The sequence below is a fragment of the Antedon mediterranea genome, chromosome 11, assembly GCF_964355755.1.
Source record: "Antedon mediterranea chromosome 11, ecAntMedi1.1, whole genome shotgun sequence".
Classification (NCBI taxonomy): domain Eukaryota; kingdom Metazoa; phylum Echinodermata; class Crinoidea; order Comatulida; family Antedonidae; genus Antedon; species Antedon mediterranea.
In genome coordinates, this window is record NC_092680.1 from 345428 (window position 1) to 366796 (window position 21369).

Sequence of the window (21369 nt, forward strand, 5' to 3'; positions counted from 1 at the left end):
AATAATACAACAAATTAGTTTTTTCTTACGGCAATCAATACACAATTTGCAGGTTGTGACAAGATTATGACATGATACATTCATAAAATTGTTATGAAACTACGGAAACAAATGATTGGAATTCTTATTATTACCCTTGTTAGTATTACAATACAAAACTTGCAAATCTATAATTATATACATTTTAAATTGACTGCTTACTCATTTACGAATGAATTAGTTGATGGGAGTACTATTTGTACAGTTAGTTGATGGGAGTACTATTTGTACAGTTAGTTGATGGGAGTACTATTTGTACAGTTAGTTGATGGGAGTACTATTTGTACAGTTAGTTGATGGGAGTACTATTTGTACAGTTAGTTGATGGTAAATGTGATCAATATATACCGCTTTCACATTGCAAAAACCGGGGTATCAACACCGACGTTTTGATTGGTGTGAACTAAAAAATCAAACTACCTTGGAATTAAATACACCAGAGTTGAAGAGCTGAATGCAATGCGCCCTTCAAAGTACAGAAACACACTGGGTATGCCATATAGAATAGTTATAATAACAGACTTGCAACAGATTAACATTGAGAATACAGTTTATTAACATTAACACAATCTAACAATGAAAAACAATGAATTTACATTTGTCCAACATATCAGCAGGCTTGTAGGCCCAATTGCTCAAAGCGCAACAAAGTCTAAAGATGTGCAAAGACTGAGTGAATATAGACGTCCACAAGACCAGTAAGTTTATACACCAATGTGAAATATGTTTTGCAAATAGTAGGTCTAAAACACGACTACTAGCCCCAATGCAACATGTAGCTTAGGAGTGCTAAACCAGGGGCTTTTCCCCTTTTCATTTTACGCCACTATTCTTAGTGTATTAACAGTTGTATCCTCAGTTTAATAATGAAGTTAAATAATACAATATAATAAATACTAGTTCAGTAAACTTTAACCTTTGAATTAGAATTTTTGCATGGTTCTTATTTACAGCCAGTCGAATCAATAATAAACAATGGTAATCAAAAACGTTTGCATTACACAGCAAAAGCCAAGCAAGAAATGATACGGTTACATTATAATAACACAGTTCATGCAATCAATAGCTAAATTATTATAAACGTTTTTGTGAGGAATGTTAGGGTATCTCTTTCAAACTGGGAAGGAAATTTCTACTGCTATATATTACATTACATTATGATTACTGAATCTCTGGGCATCACTAATTGACATCACATTAAATAGTTATCTAGGTCATAGACTATGCATTATACACCTAGTTGTAGTTACTTCGTCCCTACATGGTAACTTGATGCCAGGATGGGAACAAACTACCCCCACCCTAGATAATGCATTATACACCTAGTTGTAGTTACTTCGTCCCTACATGCTAACTTGATGCCAGGATGGGAACAAACTACCTCCACCCTAGATAATACAGGTCTAAATGCAGTGACATCTTACATTCTATCAACATTACATGCCAATGTTACATATCTATCCTAAATGAGATGGAAAATTAGATGAGGTGGTAGATATTTATTATAGCAGAAAAAAAAACATGATATATTATTTATTTAATTCATACTAGTCTGTAATGATATAGAATATACAATTGATACTGTGTTCCCATTCATACTTACACCATTACAATATACAATTATTATGGCTAATACATTCTTATTTTACTGCTGTATTTTAAACATTAAAACCATATCTTTATAAAATGAGTAAATACAAACTTCAACACCAGGAATACACCAAATTTAAACTAAAATGTTTTATCAAACATCGATTGTGACACGAATGGGCTTTAAATTATGCAAAAATTAACTTCACATAATTAATAATTGTAGCAAAACTGTCAAGGTAAATATAAATTTGTTAAAAAGAATCAAAATTCACCAGTTTGAAAGAGATAATAAAATTCACGCTTTTTTTAAAAAACAAAATGCTGATTGCCAGTGACCAATTATGAAATAGCTGACACAAAACTGAATACTGTATTTCCTTTTTTCACAAAAGATGATACTTCGCTTTCATTCTTGGGAGAAATGTTACCTAAATGTTTAACACCACAACACATTTTATGTACAGATGTCGGAAGAGTGAGGTTTTAACTATAAACTATATGTTTACGAGTTTTACTTATAAATGAATGAAATTTGAATCAATGCAATGTAACTAGTAATCTCTTACAGTACATATGGATATATTAATGCAATGTAACTAGTAATCTCTTACAGTACATATGGATATATTAATGCAATGTAACTAGTAATCTCTTACAGTACATATGGATATATTAATACCATTAAATATAGTTATACTATACACAACTCATAAACAGAAATGCAATAATTTAAACAACGAATAATCAACATATATAGTTACACATGATCTTTTATATATTTATTAGTAGGTTTATATTTCTTATACTATCAATGGCAATAAATGCCAAATGTAGGTACATCACTATAAAAACAAGAAAGCAACACATTCCCATAATAGAATCAACCAATCATTGCATTTGATTGGCAAGTTGCAAACTTGGGACTAGTGAATTAAACTATATTTTTGGGATTTTGTACGATAATAATAAATCATAATAATGCATATTTCTGTCCGATTATTTGTATTCCATATGATTAAAACAGTTTCAAATATGTACATTATGTGAGAAAAATCACAATAATACAGAATATATAAATATACATATATATAATATATAAATGATTATCCTACAGAGAACCCATTGGATTAGTTCAACAAAAAGTGACAAATTTGGTAGTTTATCAAGTCGAGTCTGAGTACTAATTTTAAAACAATTATAAAACTATCAGAATCAGTAGTAACTACTAAGAAATAGCAGTACATATATTGATCAAATAATTGCATTATAAAAAAAAATTATACTAATACTAAAGGCATGTATTAGCTAAAGTATATTTATTTAAAAAAAGTTGTTTGTGGTTTTTTTAAATTCAGTTTAGATGACTAGATGCCCACTTGAGAACAAACCTTGTACTAAAGTATAAGGCATCTCAGAAGGGACAGGCATCTCAGAAGGGACAGATATCTCAAGAATTGTTAGGAATATATTGCCTGAAACATAAAAACAACTTTAAAAAATTAAATCGGTCAAAACAGAAATCACCCAAATTTATTCTTTGGAATATCAGAATCATTTGGAATCTATATCTATTTGCTTTAATTAACAATATCTGATTATTTTCACTAATCCATAACTGCTAATAATATATTATATTTACAATTCAGATATTTTGTATATAGTTGCTATGGAAGAGTTCAATTAAATTATCTTCCATTTTTCAATCAGTTCAAAACCCTATCTTTCAGAAACAAAATCTATTAGCATTATATGCTAAAATGCCATCAGTGTAAACAGGGCCTTAATTTTATCATATGTATTCACATGACGTATCAAATCAAGAACCTTGCTAGCTACAGGGCTATTAAATGCTCAAATTAATGTTACAATTTTTAGTATGCTACAAAATAAATTGTTTCAATTAAATTGTATCTCTTATTTATTGTGTTATTTCCATTTTCTTTACCAATTTGTAATTTTTCCCCTCTAGATTATGTGATGAATGAATATAAATTGTAATAACTGATTAACTATTATAGTAACCATGCCATTCCACTACATAATTGATCATTGTTGACTAACTAAGGGAATGACTTTCTAACCACCACCACCACCTAAAAGGTAAAACTATTTTATATACTTTCCACACCATCCAGTGTTCAACAACATACACAACTTCATCTTATAGGTAGTATATCTCAAAAACCTCTAAACAGTAACATTATTTAAATAATTTAAAACTCTTTCTTCTTATTCATTACATTTGGTTATTGCCGGCGCTGGCACCACTGAACATTCCAGAAGCCATACCACTTGCAGCTCCTTTAGCTGCTTCCTTGGTTGCGGTTTGAACGCCTGGGTTGGTCACGACACCTCGGGCGAACTCTTCTTGTGCTTTCTGGAAACTTGCACCGGTACTTCGGTACAAGGAGTGTACCTGTGAATGGTCATTGAAAGAAATGTTATCAAAATATACTTTATTATTTCACAAAAAATATGATACTAAAAATTTGGTTCATACATTTTTTTTCTGTTTTTTTGCTCATTTTAAAATATAAATATTTTTCTGTTAAAAAATGTTTTGTTCATGAGAATACTGCAACAATTTAAGGTAAATTTATTAAAATATCTATTTATCTTTTGCTTACATGCATTAATAGAGAATACTATTAAATGCACAATGAATTGATACAGTTTATCAATATTAATATACAGTGATATGAATGGTATGTTTTGGTGTTTTGTTATTGGATGAAAATTAAACATGATTATAAAAGAAAATATGCAAATAAATTATTATTATAAGATTATTGTAAGCAAATATATGTTATTCAATTATTTAAATAATTGTATATAAAATAAAATATTGATAATTATATATTACATAATATGTATATATAATGTATTATTATACATTACATAATGTTATTTATAATGTATTATTTAAAATTGTAATTCAACAGATTATAAACAAAAAAGTAAAATTATTTTAAACATTTTGTTAAATTAAGTTAGAAAATAATGAGTTAAGAAATAAGCTTGTTTTTTGCAAAGCTTTTTATCCAAAATATTGAATTAAATTTAAAATTCCACCACCATAAGAAAATTTAAGAAAACAAATCAACATACACATACAAACAAATCAGCACGTTCATAAGTTATTTACCCGGGTTGACTTCATGAACGAATCATCGCTAACTTTGCTGGGTAGATCAGCAACTTACCCGGGTAGATCAGCAACTTACCCGGGTAGATCAGCAACTTACTCGGGTAGATCACCAACTTACCCGGGTAGATCAGCAACTTACCCGGGTAGATCAGCAACTTACCCAGGTAGATCAGCAACTTACCCGGGTAGATCTCCAACTTACCCGGGTAGATCTCCAACTTACCCGGGTAGATCTCCAACTTACCCGGGTAGATCATTAACTTACCCGGGTAGATAACCAACTTACCTGGGTAGATAACCAACTTACCTGGGTAGATCACAGAATTACCTAGGTAGATCTCCAACTTACCCGGGTAGATCTCCAACTTACCCGGGTAGATCACCAACTTACCCGGGTAAATAACTAAGCATGAACGTGCCCATAGTACAGAGCACACATTATTTACAATACACAATCTGTAATTACACTGTATAAACACACATACAAATTACAAATACTATCACTACAGATCTCAGACACTAAACTGTTCTTACATTAAATACTCACTTCGTTCAATTTAAAAAAAAATCTAATAACAAGCAATTGCATTTTTATTGCGATATTATTTTTATATTTTCCTAATTATTCATTTATTTATGAATTTTGTGGCAGAAGAAAATTATATTATATTTTGAATTTTAAATTGATTTATTTTGTTGTTATTTTTATTTATTATTTAATCAATCAATTTATTAAAAATTCGCATTAATTTGAATTCATTTAAATACAAACTTGTATCAATATTTATTTTTGTTGAAATGTTTAAGTTTAATTTCAAATTTTAAATAAGAGAATTAACTATATATCATCTGTATATACCAATTTGTTTTAGGATATTTAACTAGTTGTTGGAGACTTTCACTTTACCAATGCAATCTTTTGGTCATTTCCATACCTTTTTTAGAAATAATAGATTTAATGTAGCTAGTACAGTGAACAGGATTGCAACTATCATCATGATTAAACCAGTGGATATGCGTTGAGCGTTGGACATGTCACCATCGGTGAACACTTCAATGGACACGATCCAACCGCTAATGACATTATACAGTGACAGTACACACAATGAGTAGAAGATGAAGGGATGGAGGTAGTGAATATATGAAAAGAAAGCAGTAACATTAATAAAAGCAAAACGAAACAAAAAAGTGTTACTAAAATGTTGTCATGATAACATATGATTTTTCTTGCTTTAAAAGCTCTTTTAAACTAAAATGTTTGACAAAACTAATAAATGTTATTTTATGTTATATACAGTTAACTCTTTTGTCCACCATATACAGCAGATTCTATAAGATGATGCTAAACTGAATATTATAAATTTTGGGAAAACGTGGAACGTTTTACAATTTTTTAAGTAGTTTATATCAGCTTCTGCTTTTACAGATTTTTTCGAGAGAAAGTGTTTAAGGTGATGTCATGAATAATATTGCCACACTACTACTTTTAAAATTTAAAAAATTAGATGTTACCATGATCAACACTACTATAATACCTTTGTGCAATATTAAGCAAACTAAAAGAACTATATACAACTGTTAGAAGTTGTTAAATAACATATTATTGGGACTGGGTTGCGTTTATACCTTCTTGATGAATAAAAGATTTAATGTAGCCAATGCGCTGAACAGTATAGCGACTGTCATCATGATAAAACCAACTGACAGACGTGAGCCTTTGCTAGATTCACTGTCCGTTAAAACTTTGATTGTTACTATCCAGCCACTAATATACATGATAAAAATTGTAAAAAAAAAACATTAAATATATTGGGTGTTTTAATTTTAAATTAAAAAAACAAACAAACAATAATGTATAGAAAAATTCATTTGATTTTGTTATCATGATGACCAAACCTGAAAATATGAAACGTAAATATTTTGGAACATAGCGTTTCATACGTATACTTGAGCTTGTTAACATCTATTAAAGTAAAGGTTCTCAAGTAATAGCCGATATAGAGACATAACGCTGTAAACATGGCGGCACAACAGATTGTTTTGCTTCTAATCAAATTCATCTTTCATTAAATAACAGACAATTTATGAATGAAAGTTAACAAATTTCTGAAATATAGTCAACTTGTCAAAAAAATTAATTAACAAAGCAAAAAAAAAATTTATTTGGTTTCTGTAAATCCCATTATATTCAGTTGGCAATGTATTTAAGCTAGGCTAAAAAAATGCAAGTTTAAACAACAAGATACAGTACAACAAAGTTTAGAAAAAACCATTGTACTTTTATTTACCCGTGTCTTAAATTATTATCATTTGACCTTAATACTAAGTTTTTTAAATAAATATTTTTAAGCATTAGTAGGTCCTTTCCTTTGCTGCTTAATTTTACTAACTGTAATATGTCATAACTGGATTTATAACTGCAGTTATGACAATTTTATAACATAATTGCCTTTAATATGCGTTGTTAAAGAGCAGCACGCACGCAAAACCTGATTAATATTTTTCAGATGATTTCAAAATTAGTAAACATTCACCTACATGTAAAGTAATTTTTATTTTATTTTTTTATTAGCAAAAGAAAATAAGAGTGTTTTATTAAATACCTTCCTAATATAAAATAGTTTTAATATGGATAATGCAGTGAATAAAATGGCTACACACATCATCCACAAACCAACAAACGTTTGTCCACCTGATGAACTATTTGTCAACACATTCAGAGCTACAAACCAGCCACTGTCAAAGTTCAAAAACATTTTTTTAATAAAAATAACAAAATACTAAATTAATATAAAACTAAATGGAGGAATGACATTTGTAAAACCTAATTAAATCATTATTATTATTATTCTACTTCTTGAGGGCATGGTTCATAGATTATACAATTTATGGAGAGGGGTAGTCAATGCATTTTCTACTTTTTGAGTTATATCTCGCTCTCTGAGAGAGGCTACTGTTGGTTTATCCAGGTAAGCTAGACACAAAATAGTCAATATTATTGGTTGAAAGATCATCACATGACCAAGTGTAGATTTATTAATTTCAAAGTTGGGCGCGTTGGACTAAATAGTGAATTTAGACTAGAATAGGAAAAGTATATTTATATAATAACAGTTCATCTAGTGATAAGAAAATGACCGATAAAAAATGAAAGCCAAAAAAATAAATAAATTATGGTAATACAGTTAAAGTCCAGAAAAATAAAAGATGATTGAAGTCAGCAAACTTCACTATGTTAACCTATATTTTCTTTGTGTAATTGTCTTATTTATGTATTGTCCTGTCATTGTCATGTTTATATTGTCATTGTTCGTTTTATATGTATAAGTTTATTGCCTTAAAAACGCATTTTGAATTTTTCTCTCAATTTTTTGCATTATTTTATCTATTTATCTCACCTTATATTCTTATGCAATTTGGAAATATATTGAAATGAACTATTTGGTATGTACACAGTTAAATTATATGAAACTCTGTGCTAGACGATGATTTATTTTGACCTATAGATGATTTATTTTGTAAGAGGATTTATAAAAAAAATGTACTGAACATTAACGGATCGAATGAATGTTTAATACTCGCAGAAAATGCTTTATGAAATGTGTATGTTCAATTGTAAAAAGGAAAAAAATGAATATTTTATGGTGACTTAACAAAGGGCAACATCGACAGATAATGGTATGCATGGTTGCACAATTAGAAGAAAATGCTTGTGTATATGTTGATAATTAGCTGGTGTTTGCTGTATTTGGAACAAAAGCTGACACTATGATGATAAACACTGATGGTTTATTAAGATGACTTAGATCACCTTTTTGAGATACATAGCATCCAGTGTAGCCAGCAAGGACCAAACACCACCCATAAATAACATCAAACCGCCAACAACTTTTGCTCCAACACCGTCTTCTTTTACTACACGAATACCATTGATAAACCCGCTGCCAGAGTTAGAATATTGTATCAAAATATATTTGCATGATTCAATAAACATAAAGGTAAAAGCACTATTGAGCGTTCAATAGTGCGTACTATTGCAAGCCATGTGACCAACAATAATCTAATTAAATGTCAGGAATTTATATAGGTGTTATATAAAAGGTAATGTTGTATAAAAATATAAAAGATATTTGCATGATTCAAGATAACACCATCAATGCGATAAACTACTTGTTTTTTACCAGAACCAGTGTCACTGAGACTTAATTAAGTCTCTGGTGAAATTCATAAGAGATTTTGTAGGTACTAAATAATAATTGTTTGACACAAGAAAATGATGATACTGTAGGACCAACAATTTGAAATGTTTGACAATAAAAAAAATAAATATAAAAAGGTCTAAATATTTGAGAGAAAATAATCAATGAAAAAATCAGAAATTTAGTAAGAATACTTATGAGGAGCTACTGTGTGGAAAAAATGTAGTAAAATATATTTGACTCTGTAATAAAGTAAAAATATTAGGATACTTTAAATGCATAAGATATTTCAAATACATATACCGTATTTATTTGAATAAACCCCCCGGGTTTCATTGGCTATTTGAAGGGGGAGTTTATTGCAAACGATGTTCTATGAAGGGCATTTTTTCGAGGAAAGTGTTTTTTTCAAATAAATACAGTATATAAACATTAACATTAACAACATGAAATAAAGATGTCATCACATATTTTATCAACAAACTAGACATTGCTGAATGAAATGTATCAATGTTGATATGGAACAACGCTGTGAATTCTCTGGAGTTGTATCAAAGAACTTATAACACAAGAATCTCCTGTTCTTCAATTTGCATTCAAAACACAGTATCGGAAGTACAGGGTTAAAAGGTCAAACTGGGCGACGCCATTTCACAGCATGGAGCAGCGCCCCCTCCAAACTAGGAAGTTAATTACTCTACCCCCCTAGAGTATTAGCAGATCCCCTCTATGATTTTGACTTTCTAATTTGATGCGGGCGCCCTACTCCTCAGTCAATTACTCTATCCCCCCTAGAGCATTAGCAGATCCCCTCTATGATTTTGACTTTCTAATTTGATGCGGGCGCCCTACTCCATGGCTCACAATGGCGGCACCCATAGCTCTATTCTATCCCACAATGCCTTTCGAAATTGTTACGCGCTTCGGACGAACAGGAGATTCTTGTGTTATAAGTTCTTTGGTTGTATGTAGATATTGCTTTATAATATTTAAATAGTAAGCCTGTTGATTGGTCAAATATAAGCAATAAATAAACAAATCACTAAAACTTGTCATAAAATGATTTGACACATTACTATGTATCAGAAGTAAAATGAGATACGTACCACGTGCCCCAACCATCTAATCCAATGGCCTGTACAACATTAGCACAAAATTGGCAGAAAAATACAAAGAAAAACATAAAGAAATTGAACGAACTGTCACTCCTATAGAAAAAAAAAGACAAAATAAACATTAGAAATAAAAACCAACCATTAATAATAAATATATTAATATTAATAATACATACATATATTACATTAATTAAATATTTTTCTATAACTTATCAAACTAGCATGAAACTTCTATCCAACTAAATTTAAAGTAAATATTTTTAAAAGTTGAAAGCATGGTAATTTGTTTTTTTTTAAATGTTCTTAGGCTAAATGTGGTAAAATTATGTAGAAATTTAAGTCTAATTCCGATTTTAAAACATGAATAAGTTTTCTCTACATTGGAATTAAAGTCTTAATATTGATTAAGATTCAAGTAATTGTATTGGTACACTTTAAAATGGAAATTCGGTCTGCTTTGCATAATTAAGACAATAAAACAACAAAGAAAAATACATCAAATTGCAAAAGGCAAAGTTCATTTGTTGAACTTATGTCCTTTTTTAAGTTTAAAAAAAATATAATTTGTATAGCGCCTTTCCAAATTGATCAAGGTGCTTCACATTCTAATGCATAGGAAACAAGCAAGTTTTAAGGCCTTTCTTAAATAGATCTATCGATTTTAGTTCCCTTAATTCTATTGACAGAGGGTTCCAGAAACTTGCTCTAAATTTGGAGAAAGCAATGTCCCCTGAGACACGCCTTTCAAGGTGGTCCTCTAACCTGGTTGGATCATTTTCCGACCTGAGACCACGCCTCCCACAATTATAGAGGTTAATCCTAAAGATAACCTGGTGCTCGGTTCAATTATTAAATCCAATAACACCGCCAACTTTTTTCTTTTTATTTTCTTAAGAAGATCATATGCATTTCAAAGTATAGTATTTTGATTCACTAATTTATGATGCAAGCTAATTTTAATCTTAAATTTTTAAAAGTATTATTTTTATTTTATGAGAAAAATATTAATTTGGATGAAAATGATGAAATGATGCTTTACCTGAAGGCCTTGTACATAGGTCGATACCAACAAACGAATGAGCATGGACTGAACGCTACAAACCAGACTATTGCAAGACCAAATGTTGTCGCTTTACCTCCATCTGTTTTTGAAAATAGGTACGCCATGGCGCCGATCAAATTCAAGAATAGGACTAATACATAAACTGAAATGAAATTCACGATATGAAATGCATTTAAAAATGGTATTATAAGCAAATGTGAATGGTATCACAATTATGACGCGAAAAACTATGATAAAAAATGGTAGATGGCTTGATGAAGAAAGAAACAAACCATGACGTGTCGCTGCCTGCTCACCTAAAAGCTTTATACAAAGGCCTAAACCAACACACATAAGAACATGGATTAAAAAGTACACAGAAAAATACAGCCAGGCCAAAACATCGTCCACTATGACTGACTCCTGTACTGATGTAACCAATAGATATCAGCACATTTATAAATAACAACACACCATAACCTGAAAGACGTCAATCATTTTATAATATACATACTTTATTTATTTATTAAGGTGAAATCTACAAATTTTTCCCAACAGCCAGGTGCGGATCCAAGTGGAGCCCAGTCGGCCAGAGCCCCCCTAAATTTCACAAATTGTAATGCAAAGATAGGAAATCAAGCTCAGCCCTTCATTTCACCATTTTAGGCCCTGGGCCCCTCCTATTTCAAAATTCTGGATCCACCACTGACAGCAGAAATGAATCCTGCTAGAGAAGAGCAATACTAGAAATTCTAAAAATTAAATTAGTACCTGATTCAGAACGGCAGCACAAACAAACAATGAAAACAATGGCAAACGTGTTTGGGCTTTCTTTCAATTAAATTTGCTAGACTGGATAGCTACCTAATAATTATTCATGAGGCTTTTTAATTTGCTTGTGGAATTCCTAAACACGTTCAAGTATAGGCTGTTTTCTAAACATGTTTTTGCCGTTGGGAATAATTTGTAGATCATGTCTAAATGAGAAAATGTTAAAGAATTTATTTACGTACCATTAGTGGCTAATTATTATTATAACACACCTGATCACATGATATTCAATAAATATTCTATTGAACTCTAAATTACGTCAGAGTGCAATGTAACTACTTATATGTGACTACTGCAATTTTGTTTTGTGCATTCATTTTTGATATACCACATATGCAACATAAGGTTGGTGTTGACTGTAGTAGTGTTGTCGATGATATCGGAGGCCTGTATTTTCGAATAAGTAAATATATAATTCACGCAATTCATGAAATTATTTGTACCATTGCACTCATAAACATTTATTATTATGAGCTAGACCATATTGAATGTTTTAAACATTAAATGTAACTTACACATCCACAAATAATATCCAGTTTTCACTGTACGCTGAAAGTCCAAAGGAATGTCTACTGAAAAATCTTGATAAAAGCAAGGCTGGATGTGTAACCATGACGGCAAAGGAGGCCAGTTGTTTTGTCGTGCTAAAAAATAAAGTATTTAATTAAGTATTATTATGAATGAAGGATGAGGTCTACAAGGAGTCAAAGAAAGATGTTCCTCCTCAATAACAACTCTTTTAAAGTAGTTGATTCTTTCATGTACACAAATGTTTAGAGATAAGGCAAAGATTTATTAATATCAAGAAATAATGCATAACAGGCCAGATGAGCAATGTGTGTCCAGTGGCAATATTCAACATTCAAGCGAAACATTTCTCCTAAATAAAAACGTATAAATAAACCTTGAATAATACAAAAAGAGATTTAGACTCAAACGTAAAACTAATACCATAAGATTAGCAGAGAATGTTAAATTCTCCTATCACGCTAAATGAGACTGTATAGTTTTAATGGTTCTAACTTACTATTATATTGAGCATTATTAATTTGTTGTTCTCTTCTTTGTAGTTCGGCTGCTTTGCGTTCTAATTCTTCTTGTCGTCGTATTAAGTCTTCATGTCCAGCTTGCACTGCCTATACAGTAGGGCAAACAAATAAAACACAAATTACATGGGTCAGACCAGGTCATATTTAGTGGGATGCCAAAGGTAAATAAAACACAAATTACATGGGTGAGACCAGGTCATACTTAGTGGGATGCCAAAGGTAAATAATCTATTCCTTTTTGTCCTATTCTTTACATGTACATTCTCAGCCAGGGAATGTGTATTAAGCTCTGCCTACACTATCAAACTAGTTTGACAAAAAAGTGTGATGTGCCCAAATATAGTAGTGATATGATATCATCATGTCATATATGGGTACATCACATTTTGTTGTCACATAAATTTTGACTGTAAACAAAGCTTTACATTACAGATATTATTTGACACGCAAGAAATTAGAGTGAACAATATAGAAGCAACTTACTGGTTGTGCAGCTGATTGTGTGTAAGCAGGTGGTGGTCCTGTGGGTGGTAACACTGCAGGTTGGGGTTCAGACTTTGTAGGAGGTGCTGTCTGTCTATATGGTTGCTGTACATTAAAAAACAAAAAAGGAAAGTAAATCATTTAAATTATCTCATCATCTTATATTGTAGCTAGGGAAGTCAATGAAACATGCTTAAGCACAATGAAACATGCTTAAGCACAATGAAACATGCTTAAGCACAATGAAACATGCTTAAGCACAATGACTTCAATGGAAGGGCAACCTGCCTCCTTTGCTATGTAAATTATCTTTACTTTACTAATTTGCTGATTCACGAAGCAATCAAGACACAATTATTAAATAAACACATTGGTTTTCTTGAATCGTAACATTTCTTTAAAGATATGGATTCTTATGTCTTATACTGTACAGTAGGATAAATTTAACAAATGACCTCTCCTTTTAAATCTTATTAAATGTAGATTACAAATATTAATACACAAATATTTTTTTATATGTTTTTTTTGGCTTTATTTGTGACGCAGAGCCTTATGTGTAGTGTTGTGAAGTCAAAAACAAAAATGCATAGGGTTTTAGCATTTGTACAATATAAGGAATACAAAATTATATACAGTACTGTACAGTATTTTTTAATTTTTTTTATTTTATTTTGATATTTTGTATATGTTTTTCATATTTTTCTAATAATAATAATAATAATATGTGCACATACAGATTGTTTATTTGAATCTTCAAAAGGGTTATATTCTTCAAGACCTCTATGGCTGTTACTAGTTGCTTGTTGAACTGACTGATCCTGCAAGACAAATATAATCAGCAAGTTTAAAAATAATGCTTCCTGTTTCCTTACACAAGTGTAGTGTACATTATGTTGAAGAGGATCCAGGAATTATGAATGAAGGATGTGGTAAAAACAATATATTTGTGCGAGAGGCACCACCTTCCCCAACCCCTGCTGGATCCGTTCCTGTGGATTGATGTTCATCTAGACCACCATGCTTATTTGTGCGAGGGGCACCACCTTCCCCAACCTTTGCTGGATCCGTTCCTGTTGATTGATGTTCATCTAGACCAGCATGCTTATTTGTGCAGTACACAGTACATAGCATTTTTTTACTTTTTATTCATGTATACAAAAAATTAATTTAAATACAATGTATATTTGGCATCTGAAAAAACTGTAAATTGCACTTTAAACTGTAAAGACGACAGACTGACTGTAATGCATAGATACAGGATAAGAAACATTATATACATCTGCATCAGATATGATTCAGAGTGCTTAAATTGTAAGGGTTATCCGTCGCCGTTATTACGTTGCTGACGACGGATGAAAGCTGTTCATCGGCTTTTATCAAACCTCTTGGGATGTAAACATAATGAAGATAGTTTGCCGGAAAATGAATTAGCTACTTTTTTACAAATGTCATGCTAGTATTATATTTTAACACATTGAGGCATGTTAAACATAACTGTATACAATTATTGTGTAAATACTGTACTGTGTACTACAGTACAGTTGGATTAGAAGATGTTGTGACATCTTTAGTGCATAGGAAAATCTACCCAATGAGTTCAATAAAACAAGAACCAAAAAGCTCACAAATTTTGTATAATAAATCGTAAAAAAAATTTTAAATTTTGATTTTTTTATTCTTTCTTTAGCCTCTCTGGATTATTAAGTGTTTCTTCAAATAAGCATGCGTTTATATTATATATATTGATAAGAAAGCACATACCATTGAACAGCCAGTACAGTGAAATCCACAATTAGAATGCTATAAGCCTTTTAGATAATACTTAACAGATACATATGCAACACACGGTCCTGCATCTATACTATTAAAAGTGTCACTAATGTAAAGAACGAATCCTGAATCATTGACGCTTTTCCAAAATACTGTTTAGCCTAATAATCTCATTGGCTTTTAATTCTGAACTTTACCTCCTATTTGATTAACTCCCACACCATATGGCTGTTGTATGGCTATGATAACAGCCGGAAAACCTATTCAATTTTGTAACAGAAAAACAAATACTTCATGTGTATAGTAAACATATAGCATCAAGTTATCACCCAAAAGTTTGATTTTGAGTTAATATGAGTGTGACTGTTTTTTGTATTGGTTTGGTGATAGAGGAGCACTTGTGAGTCCATGGAGACTTTACAACTAAGGTATGAGTAAATATCAAATTGCAATATTCCATTGTGAATGATGGGTACATGTACTCATAGAATGCCATAGTGAACATTATCTGTGGTTATTAGAAATTATATGTTCATTAAATACAGTTGTAGCTAGTAGGTACAATTATATTTTATTATTTCATTTAGCAAACAATTTGCAAAGTTTTTAAAAGTCAAATAGTTTTAGTTTCTTTACCTCAATCAACAATTTTCAGTTGTTGTCTAACAACTTAGTCTGTTTGGTCAAAGCAGCATGACTAGAGAACAACTTCCAAATGTTCATGCTTTATTTTGCCCAATCTGGTCTTATTGACAATTGTTCTGAAGGGTCTCATTTCTGATCTTGTATCCTACTTAAATCTGTTGTTCAATACATGCCTATACTGTACATAAATAGTCAGCTTTCGGGACAGTAAGTAAGCGAAAGGTGCTTTATACAAAAAGATTAAACTGTGCATGCGTATAAGTCCATACTCCGTTCCGTTCATTATTGCGACTGTATTTGGTCAATTTAACATTCGTCGTTCCGTGGTCTAGGCCTACAGTAGATATACCATCGTCGCTTGTGCAAAACGCATTTAATAACATGACAAAAAACACTTTATACAAGTGTCATGCTCTGCTCTACTGTCCCGATGCGAAAGCTGACTATTTACTTCTTGGTTTTTTTGGGTACATGTCTGCTATTTATTTTTATTTTTCTTTCTCTACATTTTATATACTGTATATATATATTGCAGGCATTAATAACTAAAAGATAAACATTGGTTGCAGATAATAGGTAATCCCATAATTACCATTGTCTGCTGGACCACAAATACAAACATATTTACTACAGTAAACACTCAATCCTTCTTTAGCTTGCACAAAGCAATGAATCTAAATATGAGAAATTGCACAGCTTGCATGCCACCTACTAATAATCAATGTTGCTTTGAATAGACAATTGGACTTGAATATACAGGTACGATTCAGCCATAAATTAATGTTCATAAACAATGGCAATATTTATCATATTAAAAAAGTCTACAATTTTCAGTATTGTACAACATATAAAACTGTAAGTTTATAAATAATACAAATAGTGAGATGACTACGTACAATACTAGCATTTAATGACATTTTATGTTATATCCATGGTGGCCTTTACAATACTAGCATTTAATGACATTTTATGTTATATCCATGGTGGCCTTTACAAATGGCCATCCAACATAGAACACACACTACACAAGAACTACACTTAACAGATACATTTAGATGTAGTAAGTATATGCTAATAAATTAGATTTCTTGTAAGAAGATATTAAATAAACCAGATCTGAATAAACGCAAAGTATGTTTAATGTTTTTCTATAATAATACGTTTTATTAACTGTAGGTCATTGTACAGAGTTGAATTCAAAAACAGCTGAAAAATGCATACTTTACCTGTACTACAAAAATAATTATGTAATAAAATCAATAAAAATTCATAATTTTTACCTTTTCTGGATTAAAATCCATTTTTGTTTATTAAATGATAATGAAAATACCAGTAAAATGTAGGCTTAGGATCAAAGCAGAGTCTATTACATAGCCGTACAGTGTAGTCAGTAATAATTATTGATATTGTTATTATCGCAGTAGATAGAAGTCACATGGTAATATGCAAATTACTGTCATGTGACATTCAACCTTCATCAGTTGTCACAGAATTTTAAATATTGAAAAAACTGCATTATTTTATTATAATTTAATATTTATTATTTATTAAAAGTATTTAAAAATTGTATTATAATCATTACAGAGTATAAATAACCAGTTTTATGCAAAATAATAATCAATATTGTTGTTAATTAGTTATGAGTAGTAGAGCAACGTTTTGTATTGTGTAAGTTTGTAACCTACCAGTATAATGTAAAAAAATGGAAATTAAATTTCATTATGATGCACAGCCGGTGTAAATACAGTACAAGCAAATAATACCCAGTAACACAAAACCAGTGCATACAATGTAAAGAAGAGCATAGCTAACAACCAACTATTACACAATTCAGATAATAATATACTGATTGACTGGGTGTAAAGAAGAGCATAGCTAACAACCAACTATTACACAATTCAGTTAATAATATACTGATTGACTGGGTGTAAAGAAGAGCATAGCTAACAACCAACTATTACACAATTCAGTTAATAATATACTGATTGGGTGTACAGTTGTTGTATATATATTTTCTTATTTTACTGTTTAAATAATGAACATGTTTAATACAGAAAGAATTCTTGACTTTGCTAACAGTAGTGGTGGCGTGTCGTCATCACAGAATGGACAATACGAGAAGTTAAACCAAAATGGTGGTGATGAGGAGCCAATCAACAAGTCGCCAACAAGGATGCAATGGCTACAAACAAAGGTTGGAAACATCTCAACTAAAGTAAGGAATGTACCATCGAGAATTGATGCTATCATGCACAAGGTAATTGATTTCATCATCTAAATCATTATGGCAATTTAGTACCATATATCCTCGGGTACAATCCCACTTCGGGTTTAATCCTACCTCCTACTTTATGTCTGATTTCCCAAACAGGCATATCCCGGGTATAATCCCAGTATTGTTTTTGGTCTGGATGTAGCCACTTCAGATAAGTTTTTCTTATAATTTTTTCCTGAACCAGGGTTTCCCCGGGCATAGTAAGTCCCACACCCCAAAGTCGGCCCAATTTTGGGTGATGAGATTATATCAGAGGATATACACGGTATTTAATAATCTAACTTTGTGTAATAGGCTTTACTTAACTGTACAGTAGGCCTATCCTGTAGTACAGATTATATTCTGACAGGCTAACATCAGCGGCATAATGGCTATAAGCGCTCACTGGCTAAACACAGGGGCCAAGACAATGAGTGGCCCTAACTTTGGAGGGCTCCTTAGAAGTGCTAAACACAGGGCCTCTTTTGTACCAGCAATTCCTTGATCTAGGCAAAATTGTCTAGCGCCTAACTGTGACGGTATAATTTAAATTACAGTAGGACAATCCTTGTTACTGATCTATATATATAAATTTATGTAAGGTAAAATTTCAGTAAATAATTAATCTTTAATAATATAGAGAGTTGGTACATACCTTTGGTATTGATTTTAACACACCTAAATGAAATCCAGTATTATTGATATAATTAAGTTGAGTTAACTATTGGTTATTGATGATTAAAACAAATTTAGGATACAGTAAACCATAAACTATTTGCCAAAATACCTGCACACTGTCCACTGGTGGTGAATGCTGAAACATACCTTCACACAATACCTGTAATGTATGGATGTTTGATTCCTATCTCTACCCTACGCTCGCGCTAAGGTCAAATTTTTGTTCGCCAAAATGGCGAAAGGTTTTGAAAAACATTAGCCAAATTGAAAATCCTTTAGTCAAATTTAAAAAAACCATAAAAATTCGAAAAAATGTTTATTAAATAAATAATGCATGTATTTTTTTTAAATTTTATTTCTTTTACATTTATATTATTATTAGGTATCCCAATGAACCTGATTTTCGTTACCGTGATTTTAACACGTTCGTGAAATTTCAAAAAGTGACGTGTCTTTGAAGTTAAAAATATACTATTCCTTATGTACCCATGAGAATAAAAATTATATGCCTGGAAAGATCTTGTTTAAGGGATTATTTTTATATATTTATAATCTATGTTTATTAAATATTTTAATAGAAAACGCGAGTTAAAAATGAGGTACAAAAGCCGGCGAGCCGAAATCTGCGCGCTAAAAATAACTTTGGAAAACACCTACCCATTTTCGCACCCGATCGCACGAGGTCCATAATAGGTGGTGGAGTAATTTTTGTTGCATGTTATCAGGCTTTATATACTCTTTATTTTGATATGTAAATCGGTTATTATTATTATGTACATCCGCCTCAAATGTAAATTTTAACGATAACAATTGAATTTTTGAGTCTTTCTCATTATCAAAATCTGGCTAATTTAGTATTGAATTTAAGCTAATTTATATTTCTGTTTGATAAAACACATCGTTTTATTTGACTTTGCGTGGACCTCCTGAAAAAAATAATCCCTACCATAAATATCAGTGTTTACCATTTTCCTTACGGGGGATTCAGTTCTCCGCTTATTACTAAATTACCGTCGCCCAGGCAATGTGCATGGTATGCATATGTATTAGCGCGTTAATTAATGATTGGATAACCCCCGCAGTGGACTGTTCCATTTTCTGAACTAGTCTTCGCCGCACACGAGGCATGTCGAAAAATGTCGCCTCTCATCATGGAATACTGTATTTGCTTCTAAATTTCAATTTTACCGATTTATTAAGTGGAATATTTATCAATCTATTATATAAAACAAGAAATGTACCGCAGAAATTTAAGAAGCTTTGAATTTGCTACGCAGCGGCCGTAACCCATTCTATGTAGGCGGCCGAAACGCGCTTTGGCCAGGGTTGCCGTTGCAGTATACGCCGTTTCTTAGCTATTCAATTTAAAGCGCAACTTTCGGTTAGAATAATCGAAAGGGAAATAAAATTAAACATGTTAACATTATACTATTGAGGTAATTACTTTGTTAAATTTAAAATTCCCCTTTTTAAATAACAGAACAGCCTCGTTTACGGAAGTATTCGTCCACATGTTTCTGTTTACATTTTCTTCTCGAAGTTCATTTTCTACGTCGAAGAATAGGGACTTCCCCTTTTATTCGCTCATCATCACGTCGACGACGGCCGGCCACGAACCAATCACATTAACTGTGTGTCATTAAAACGTCATCGAGGCACGCTCTGCGCATGTTTAAACAGCGATCGTGACGTCGTCACATAAAATGCTGTGGTGGTAAAAAGTGTACACCCGAGTCAGAAAGTACCGAAGTGTGGCGAATTCTCGCTCCCATAAGAATTCACGCCGACCAGGCTAGGCCTAGGCTTGGAAATGTATTTTCGCCAATTTGGCGAACGAGGCAATAATTATTTTCGCCAAATGGAGACTCCAGTCGCCATTGGCGAATTGGCGAGCGGTTAGCGCGAGCGTAGCTACCTACAGTACATAGTTATTATTGCTGAAAATGTGGTAAACAGTTTGAATACTTCATAATGAAAAAAAAACTATTTGTATAGTTAGAATGTTTAATCAAATGCAGTGCTGGTGGTGAATATTCTACAATCTTTATTTATTTTTTACAAACTTCAATTCTCAAACCAGTACAGTACTTAACAGAACAGAAATTCAATAATGTTCAAAGATCTGTGACTGCAGTTGGTAAACAAATGTTGCTCAACCATTTTAATAGCTATACTTTTCAGGGATTTTAATCTATGATCAATCACTGAAATACATAAAATTGTGCATAAGTCACGTTGCGCAACTCGGATGTCATTCAAAAATAGGAGGTGCACAAATTCATAAATGTTGTATGTAGACAAAGTTACAATATTTTCTGTTAAGACGTTCTAGAAACGTGATGTACAAAAAAGGAAGAAAGAAGGATAATAATAAATATAGAAAAAAAAAAGATCCACACAGTACAATAACAAGGAGTTACAGTATACGCATATTGCAGATAACTAATAATACAGAAAAAAAAATAAAGATAATGCACACAGTACAATAACAAGGAGTTACAGTATACGCATATTGCAGATAAC

General features: G+C 31.4%; 2 protein-coding genes across 7 annotated transcripts in view; one reads left to right on the plus strand and one right to left on the minus strand.

The window, feature by feature from the left end:
- The window catches only part of LOC140062829 (secretory carrier-associated membrane protein 1-like), a 23987-nt gene continuing 2618 nt past the window's right edge, over positions 1–21369 (minus strand). Inside the window, exons 1-9 of one of the 4 annotated variants that reach the window (XM_072109187.1) lie at positions 17195–17284; positions 14234–14317; positions 13500–13604; positions 12995–13103; positions 12483–12611; positions 11134–11299; positions 10086–10187; positions 5716–5854; positions 1–4048 (exon numbers count right to left, since the gene is read on the minus strand). In XM_072109187.1, coding sequence (XP_071965288.1) covers positions 3869–4048; positions 5716–5854; positions 10086–10187; positions 11134–11299; positions 12483–12611; positions 12995–13103; positions 13500–13604; positions 14234–14317; positions 17195–17215 — 1035 coding nt within the window. In that variant the 5' untranslated portion in view covers positions 17216–17284 and the 3' untranslated portion in view covers positions 1–3868. Of the gene's footprint in view, positions 4049–5715; positions 5855–6406; positions 6546–7383; positions 7517–10085; positions 10188–11133; positions 11300–12482; positions 12612–12994; positions 13104–13499; positions 13605–14233; positions 14318–17194; positions 17285–21369 lie in introns of those variants that run through there. The other 3 variants (XM_072109184.1, XM_072109185.1, XM_072109186.1) reach the window with 3 other exon arrangements.
- The window catches only part of LOC140062828 (AP-3 complex subunit beta-2-like), a 22585-nt gene continuing 16878 nt past the window's right edge, over positions 15663–21369 (plus strand). The window contains exons 1-2 of one of the 3 annotated variants that reach the window (XM_072109181.1): positions 15663–15697; positions 17994–18171. In XM_072109181.1, the coding sequence (XP_071965282.1) occupies positions 15678–15697; positions 17994–18171 (198 nt within the window). In that variant the 5' untranslated portion in view covers positions 15663–15677. Of the gene's footprint in view, positions 15698–17876; positions 18172–21369 lie in introns of those variants that run through there. The other 2 variants (XM_072109180.1, XM_072109182.1) reach the window with 2 other exon arrangements.